This window comes from Homalodisca vitripennis, unplaced genomic scaffold, assembly GCF_021130785.1.
Source record: "Homalodisca vitripennis isolate AUS2020 unplaced genomic scaffold, UT_GWSS_2.1 ScUCBcl_2110;HRSCAF=6525, whole genome shotgun sequence".
In the NCBI taxonomy this organism is placed as follows: Eukaryota; Metazoa; Arthropoda; class Insecta; order Hemiptera; family Cicadellidae; genus Homalodisca; species Homalodisca vitripennis.
Genome location: NW_025778256.1, coordinates 64,721 through 74,331, shown reverse-complemented (window position 1 = coordinate 74,331; position 9,611 = coordinate 64,721). Strand labels below are relative to the sequence as shown.

The window sequence follows — 9,611 nt, the reverse complement described above, 5'->3', positions numbered from 1 at the left end:
TCGGTTGTCTCCCTTTTTATAAAATAATTAAAATTTTCATACTTGTAGGTGAAGATATAAATACATTTTAGTGGGTTTTAATGTAGATATTATTATACCAATACCAAATATTTGTAGTAGTCGTTTTCAAAGGTGTTGAGTTCTAAATTCTTGTTTAAAAATTAAAATGATAATATAAACTTTTGAGAATAGTGAATTAACTGTGTTATTGTGTTTTGTTCAGCTATTCTATATTTATCGATATCTTTCGGACACCTTACTATATGAAGTGGCTTTAATGGCCGGACATTTTTGTTTTTACCAGACTACGTTTATGAGTCAGTGGGCCGAGGGCAGTACGCTGTCTGTAGCAAAAAAGGAATAAATCAGCTTACGTCTACTAGTCGCTGGTGTTAACACTGTTAATTTTAGGTTGGTCAGAATATAAATGTCTACTGTTTTATTTTTGGTTAATATGAATTGAAGCAGATATAGCCTAATTCTCTTTTGTAGTATTAGAAATATATCATACTTACATTTGGTTTGTTATATTTTAGTATGTCATTTTTATTTGCAGTCATTTTGTAGAATTACAAATTTATCGTGGTTTAGTTGTATTTTATTTCAGTGTGAATCCAGGAACATCAACAGATTATCTTTGTTTTAAATGCAAGAATCCAGTTGATTGGTAAGTCAATTTTTATAGGTGACAGCAGATAGTAGGGCTATTTGTTAACTTTTATTAGAATGTCCTAGTATATGTTTATGTTGTTCTGATATATAGAATTATCAGGAAACCGAGCTTTGGTATTTTTCTGGTAGGGATATTTCTGGTATGTGTTTGGGAATTCATTTTATGATATACTTTTCCTCAAATGATTAAACTGTAAAATGCCATGTCTATTTATTGTTCTGTCATCTTTTTGCATTAAAGGATGCTAGAGCAAAAGATGCGTTTATGTTTCTTATTTTTTCATGAAACTTCCGAATAAGGGTGACTGTTTAAAAAAAAGGCGTAGCCTATTCATACAAAAATTTTGGGTTGCTCCATTAATTCGTCCATGCAAACAAAAAGTCACCAAAAGAATTTATATTTATGCGATTAGAAAACTGTTTCTCAGGGAAATGCAATGCATCGCAAAATTTCAAATGATCCTAAGGCGTGATCTATTTATATGTCGGTAAATAATTATCAAGTTCTAAAGCCCTACAATGTCTTCCGTCTCGACGTCTTTGTTCTTTTAATCGGTATTCTCGTTGCTTGTCATTTTCGGTAGCTACACATTGTGCCGCACGCTGCCGCATATCTTGCAGAAGTCGAAACATCTAAATCATGAGACCTTTCTGCTTGTATTATGTTATTTAAGGTTTGCAGGCACTTGACTTTAGCAGTATGTGTGGGATGAAGTATATGAAATAGATTTAGTTTTAAGACGAGTGAAATTATTCATGAACTAACAATAAAAGTTTCCTTTCAGTTTGAACTTTCGTTAATTTATACAAAAATTTGTATTTTTTATTCGTTGGAATTTCTGATGAAACATCAGCTGTGAGGATTGGCTTACTACTCTTGTTAAGATACGTCAGATGTCATTTACTATAGAATGTAAACAAAGAAATAATAAATAAATTTGAATTTGTAATAATACAAATAATGAATTTATAGCAGTTTTTTAATAGCTTAGAAACACCTTTAACCCTTTGAGTGCCACGGTGTTTTGATATAATGGTATGCATAAAAAAATGCCGAGCGAAAATGCCTGATTCTGCAAGGGTCTGGTCAAAAATTTCATAACAAAACTATTTATTGGTATAATGTCCTGGGTTTTTTGTTTTTTCTTAAGATAAATATATTTTCTTTATAAATATCATACATTGATCACTTATTTAACGTTTTTATACTAATAAAAAAAAAATTAACAAAAACTTTATGAGCAAAAATATTTTGTTTTGTATTTTGACACAACTTAGTGTTATTGAAATATTTTATTTTTTCACTTTTAGTTATTCTATCTTATACTCCATTTAATTGTTTACAAAAAGACATATAGAAACTTTTTTTGTACTTGTAAATAAATTTTGGAAAATAAATCTATGAAAATATGAACCACTAAAAAACCAGAAAGTTTCTAACCTAACCTAACATTCTGTGTATTGTCTACACTGCTAATGCTTAAATCTAATGCCTGCAATACTAGGGTCTTCATTGTCAGCAATGTTTTTACGACTCATTGTTTATAAATATCACTGAACAAACACAAAAAACATAAAAAACTATACAAATGTATTTAGTAAAGTACTAGCTGCTCACGATCACTGTAACTCACGGTCAAGTCATTGCTCTTACTTACACACAGACTAGAACAACGTACACAAACGAAATAATTTGAAGATACTAACACTACAAACCCATTTACATTTAAAAAACTTTCAATATTTACAGTCATTTGTGAAATAAACACCAGCGCAAACAAAACACGTGACGGCTCGTCCGCGTAGCGGTCGATTCTAAACTTGACTGACGCACTCACTTTACAACCGCCGTAAAAATCAGAATCTAACCAGAATGCAACAAAACCTACACCAAAAGTTACGTTGAAGCCTTTGGAATGCGTATTAATAGTCATTGAGCCAATTTAGATAAATACTATATAAAATATAAGCTTTACTGCAGAAGTTGCAAATAGCGATTCTGGCATTTCTTCCATATAATGAAGGATCGCAAATAGCAATGCTCCGGCACTCAAAAGGGTTAAAACAATGTTTTTATAAAAATAAAAACCTAGATAGAATGATTTATCGCCCCCAAACCCCCTGCATACTAAATTTCATGAAATTCTTTGGAGCCGTTTCCGAGATCCAGATTTTACATTTATATACAAGAATTGCTTGTTTAAAGGTATTAGATAGATATATGTAAACATGTAGAACTGAGAAGCCTACTTCGGACAAAAATCAAAAAGCGTATTCAGGCCGTTTTAGTTAATGGTCTAATGTATTTATGGTGTCGAATTTGAATTTACTTAGTTAATGGTCTAATGTATTTATGGTGTCGAATTTGAATTTACTTTATTGTCCCAACCAAGAAAATATGTAGGCTTACATTCATATATATACCAGAAAACTACTTCTGTCAAAAAGGGCCTACTTAAGACTCTTGCAATCTTTTTTGTTCTAAGATATTTCCAGTGCCATAGATGAGTTTGCCTTGATGTCACAATGAAAAAAATATACGTAAATTTTAGGACTGAGAACAGGAGTTTACTGTCAGTTAAATCCAGTTGAAAAAAATCTCATTAAACTTTGTTGTACTCCATTGATTAAGAAGTATTCACTTAAAAAAAAACCTGAAAAACATTTGGATACACATTACTTGTTACATTGTTTAAAAATGAGACATCTCATAACGTTACGATCCAAAATCTCAAATTTAATGACGCCCTTAGTGAGCAGCCGACACTGGTGAGCTGTGATCTGCAAGGATAATGTTGTGAAACTCTGTGCACAGTGGATGCTTTATGTTCAGTGAACAAGGAATACAAGAGAAATGTATTTATGTGCTTGGAATATATTTTATTCACATAGTTTTTAATTTTTTAATGGGTGGAAGAATTGCTTTAAGTGTTAAAAAGATTTATATTATATCTGTGGTAGTAATGAATGTGGACAGTGCATCCTAATAGTAAGTGTTTTATACTTATTAAAAAAAGTTGTTATTTTATTTCAGGTCTTGGCTGAAGAAGAATATCTTGCATACTACATATATTATAATGGAAGACAAAAAACTTGCATTCCTTGACTTATTTTGGGAGGACATTTTGTATACCAAAATATTACCACTACTTTCTCTGAAAGATCTGTTCCTTATGAGAAGAGTGTCGAAGCAGTTCAAATTATTAATTGATAGCTACTTCGGTCAAATGAAAGTGCTTAATATCAGTCTTTTCAGTCAAATTGCAAATCATATTGCTGTAAAGGTAAGTTTGTTTCTTTCATTAGTTTTGAACAGTACACTGTAAATATTGTACTGTATTTATGAATTATTAAACTGTGGTAATAAATATATACAGAGTGTTTCTCAACTACAATACCGTAAGTTATAAAACTTAAGAAGAATATTGTTTCTGGATCAAACAGTATAAGAATAAGGTGTCTATAAATATGGTTTATTGCTATTTGTAAATATTGTGCCAAATTTCACAGTAACCAATGTCAAAAATTAATTTTTAGAACATGTAAAAAATAGCCCATAATAATGCAAAATGTTTAGCAACTTATTTCTTTTGATCGATATATAAATAGTTGAGAAAATTAATTTTTAATGTTGTACTAAAAATGTAAATACTCCCAAAATTGTTACATGAAAGCAGTAAAAATGTGTTTCCTGTAGTTTGTAGAACGCAGTTTAGATTCACTCTGTATTTTAAAGGCTAACTCGGGAATATATTTAAGGAAGTGGAGAATCCATTAAACTAGTTTAGAGGAGGTTATGTTTATAAACTGTTATTTACTAAAATTGTGGGGTAAAATTTATTTAGTTTTTTGGGGAAACAGTTACTTTGTGAGTTTATCTAGAATAATAAACTAGAATGGATTATTATTAACTATTATTGCAAAATGCAAATTAATCTCCTTTTCTCTTATGGTACATAGAATGTATTTTAAAGTTGGTTAGAGAGTGCTTACATCAATATGTCTCCATCATTGTTGGAATAATTTATGAACAGTTTGTTATCAAATTTTTGTAATGAAATTTGACAACTGCATCATACTATATCCTTGAACAGCAAGTTCATTTTGTGACCTAGGAGTCTGTTGATATAAATCTTGCCCATTGCTTCTAGCCTCCTTCTTGGATACCTGGGTATAATTTAATATTTATTAAAACAAATTTAGTATTGAAACAAGATTAATTGTATGGGATTTATTTATTACAATAATAATTGAATAATGATTGAGTGCAGCCATACCTAAATTTAAGGACTTTATCCCCTTTGACTTGTAATTATAATATAAATCTCATGAACTATATTTATTTCATTTTAATTAATTTATACAATGAATTACTGCAATTGATTATTTTATACATTATTTTAATTTCTCATTGCTCTTGCTCCATTGTTGTCAAACGTCAGGATGACCAATGAACTTTGAGATCATAGTACGTCTCGTTCTTCCCTGAGTTAATATATCAATAAACTTTTATATTGATATATTAACTAAGAATTGAATGAGGAGGAGTGTATGAGACAGGTTATCTATTAGTTTAGCTCCTTAAAACTAATCATTATACTGTGATTAAAAAGTGTATTTATGTTAAATTTTTGTAAAGTTGTGTAATTTCTAAGGTGCTACAAATAGAAGGTGGTAGTTTTGACACTGCACTTTTTTAATGTGTAAAATCTCAAAGAACTGAAAATAAAACTAAATAATTTCCTGTTTATTTAGTTTTATAAATAATAAAGGACTACCTTCTTATCAGATACAACTGGCACCTGGATGCTACTTACTAGCTTTACCAACTATCACCAGTCAATCTGTTATCAGAGTTTTTGGTGGCTTATCTGATTGAGTGACTGACTCATATTCTGAGGATCTTAAGATCAAAACCACAACCATTAATACAATGTACTTTTTGCAAGTTTTTCAAATCATGAATAGAAAAGTGCCACTAAATGAAATGGGTAAAAAAAGTCAGTCAGTGGAAATTCATTATATTGTTTTTAATAGTAACATTTTGGAGTGACTGTTAACGGTGAAATTTTTGTGGTATGATTGTAGAATTGTACTTTATTTGTTTATTACTAGACTAACATATTTAGTACACGGCATCAGATGTGGGAGAAAACATAAACAACTTGGGAGATATGTGTGACATGGAGGTGTATTTTGCACAGGTTTATGTAAAAGTTGGTTACATATTTTATGTATTAATTTGGCATGCACTACAGTTAAATACTTAAATAAAGAATGACAAGAAAAATGGAAATGCCCAGGTTGTTTACAGGGTTCTACGGAGGATCTAGCTAATTCAGATAATGAAAACGTACTCTGAGTTATCAATGTTACTTTCTGTTGACATTGGAATTGCTCTTTTACGTAAAGTGAAGATTTGAAACAATAATTGCGTGATATAAAAATCACCAAATCATCTCGTGAATTAGAGTCAAAAGACTGAAGTCATGTAGGAAGAAGAGGAAATAGAAGAATTAATACAAAAATATATTTTAATGGAAAAACAGTTAAGTGAAGCAGTTACTAGTGTAATAAGTTCAATATTACCTAATGTCAAAAGGCTGAACTGATCTTTCTTAGTAAAAAAGAAAAGGAGGAATACAGAAACAATTTCAAACTCTCAGTACAATTATGTAGGAGGAAATGAAAAATAATGCTGTCTTCAATTGAGAGCCTGGAAGAAGTCAGTAATGTTCCTCAGAAGGACATTGTTGATCTGCAAAATAAACTAAAATCATTTGAAAATATGAACTCAAAATGTCTTAATTGCTTTCTTCTGCTTGCAAATGATGTTCAGACTAAACAAGTAGATTTTCTACAATCTAATTCGGCAATTTAACATGGGTTACACCAAGGTAACGTATGAAGAGATGCCTCAATTACAAAAAGAAATAGAACTTTGGGAAGCACAGTGAAAAGTTTATTTGCATCTGAAAATCCTTTTGTTTGTTTAACATTGACATGTTAAAGAATATAGATAAATTCACAATAATGTTTATTGATAATCTAAAATCATTCAATCTGTACTGTGTAAACAAACCCCCAACTAGAAATAAAAAGCGTATAGACTATATAGCCACTGATTTAAGTAAGATTTTGACGGAAGATGAGATTTTCAGATCACTCTTATTATTTAATTTGAATTTACTCTTCCTCAGTCTAAAAATATTTGATGCAGAAATCATAAGTCATGAAACTTTGGAAATGTTTGTAGAAGCGAGCTTTTCATTGAATTGCCGTTTATTGTATTACATAGAGGATGTAAATTGTACATACGGATATTTTGTAAATAGGCTGTCAATAGTGTTCAATCATAGCCATCCAAGGAAAACTAATAACGCTCAACATAGAAAACAAAACAAGCATAATTATTTCTGGTTTGATGATAGTTTAAGAAAGATGAGGAATACATTAATTCTGCTACAAGATCTGTTCCAAATACCAAATTATAAAAAATAAAGCGTAACTAAAAAACTGCCACACAGCTAAAAGAAAATTGTATAGACCTAAAATTAAAAAAGCAAAAATCATGTAGAATGAGAACAAAATTCTTAAAATAAATGTTCAGCTGCATGATATGTAATTAAATCAGAGGCTGGTAACTACTATAGACAAGAAAATCTGATATCGCCTATTACAGCTGAAGAATTTATTAACCATTATATTAAGCATTGGGGAAAAGATAGTTTGTAGTGCTAGGACATTAAATATTAGCAATTTAAAACTTATCTTTGTGGCAGAAAGCATTAAAGTCTCAGTTGCAAGTACAGAGCTCACATTTTGAGAGGTCCTTGCTGGGATCCGCTTTTGATTATTATATATAAAAACTATCTGCCTTTTTTAAGACCATTCATAAACTATAAACTATCAATGTTCCATGTAAGACTTTTCTTCATGCTGATTATACTTCATTTATAGTTACTGGTAAATTACCCAATGGGGTAAGAGCACATAGTGATGAGGTAATGGAGGTTGCTAATTCTTGGTTTAATTATAATAATGTAGAAGTTAATACTGATAAAACAGAATCAGTTTGACTCACGTTGAAGAAAATAAAATCTACAGGAAAAATGTTCTAAACCGATTATTATTTGGAGTGACTTTTGACCAGAAGTTTCTTGGAAGGCTCACACCAATACAGTAATTTCAAAACTGGATGGGGCCCTCTTTCTGCTAACAAATTAAAATCTTGTGTTGGTGAAGATATGATGCTTATTTTTTCCTTTAGCAAATTTCACTCTCACTATAAGCTGCAATGCTCTGGGGGAAATAATAAGGGTACTAGTCAGATTTCACTCAGCAAAGAAAGGTAGTGAGAATTATGGCCATTTTAGTGTATCAGGGTGATTGTAAGCAATGTTGTATTAATTATAATATAATGACAGTTCCTTCCATTTTTATATTTGGAATTTAATCCATGTTACAAAAAACCAAAATGATTTTGTTTGTTTTAATGAGGACGATGACTATTATATTAACACGGCACAGTCTATTTTATTTTCTACAAGACCACTGAAGATAATCTTTACTGAACCGTGGAATGAATTATTTAATGCAGAACCAGTACTAATGAAAAGGGTAGTAGAACAACTGAATGCAGCTGAATTGAAATGCTGGCTTGTAAGTAAGGCATTTTATTCACTTCAGAAATCTTTTACTACTAATATTAATCTTACTTAGATCAGATGGATGTGTGGCAGTTTTCACTCTCTGGGGATGCTTTTTTCTGTTTAGACTGACCTGCATTGTCAATTTATATATTTTCATGCTTTGTATGAGAACTTCAATGTGTCTTGAACTTTCCTGAGCCTTACACTTAAAATTATTGATCGGGTCATTCTGGTGTGGAATTCAACCAGAAAAAAATAGTTTTTCCACCCACCATCTCAGATTTGTATGAAACTTGGTAGCTTTGTTCTATATGTAAAGATAAGTAAAACTACCAAATTTGGAATTTTTATCTCACTTAGTTTTCTAGTTATGGCACTGTAAAGTTTTTATGTTTTTCAATTTCCGCACTTTGGATAGCGCCAAACAAAACATGACATAGAATTTCTCATTTCCTCATTTGACACTCAAATCTTTATGCAATTTTTAAGGCAGGTTCCTTGATTAAGGAATTTGAAAAAAATACCTCAATAGTCTATAGTTGAACCTAAAATATGATAAAAAATCACATTTTTTGTTTTTTTAAGTTTAAAAACGCAAAAATAGTTTAAAATTAAATTCAATATCTCAGAAAGGGAATAAAAGAATCAAGAAATCTTTTTCTTTATTATCTGCATAATATGGGCTTTAATTTAGTAAAACAAATATTTTGTGTATTTTGTTCGTTATACTTATAAAATGCATTGCAAGTTTCAATATATTAATTACAAGCGATGTAAGGTTCTTTCAATAACAATGAATAACTATAGCTTTTAAAGGAAAGATATAAACTGCATATTAATATTTGGAAAAAGTATATTAAATAGTAAGTAATGAGAATTAAAAATATTTGAGTTTAGATATGATTTATAGGTTCAGTATTAAAATATAAACTTATTATTTAGATACAAATTAAGTGTATTGAAAACTGTACTTACACACACCAAATGCATATCATTAGATCCATTTCACTGAGAAGATTTGCAAGCTTATAAACTAATTTTTTTGTTTGAATATATTTTCAACTAATCTGGTGGGAATTGATAAGTCCTTCCTGTTGAGGTGTGTGGAGGCTCAACCACTGCAAGGATGTATGGAATTGGCACGTCACATACATCATCTCGTCTGGGCCAGTAAAAAGAATGAGATGGTCCTGCTGGGTGAAGAAACTACTTTTACATCTCCATCTTCTTTGGCAACATTTGTTATTATTCCATAGTACCAGAGATTGTCATATGTACACGCAATGA

General features: G+C 30.3%; 1 protein-coding gene across 3 annotated transcripts in view; it reads left to right on the top strand.

Annotated features, from left to right (window-relative positions):
• Nucleotides 1-302: 302 nt before the first annotated feature.
• The window catches only part of LOC124371845 (F-box/LRR-repeat protein 15-like), a 32,480-nt gene continuing 23,171 nt past the window's right edge, over nt 303-9,611 (top strand). The window contains exons 1-3 of one of the 3 annotated variants that reach the window (XM_046830204.1): nt 303-411; nt 3,707-3,956; nt 8,173-8,334. In XM_046830204.1, the coding sequence (XP_046686160.1) occupies nt 3,750-3,956; nt 8,173-8,334 (369 nt within the window). In that variant the 5' untranslated portion in view covers nt 303-411; nt 3,707-3,749. Of the gene's footprint in view, nt 412-639; nt 668-3,706; nt 3,957-8,172; nt 8,335-9,611 lie in introns of those variants that run through there. The other 2 variants (XM_046830205.1, XM_046830206.1) reach the window with 2 other exon arrangements.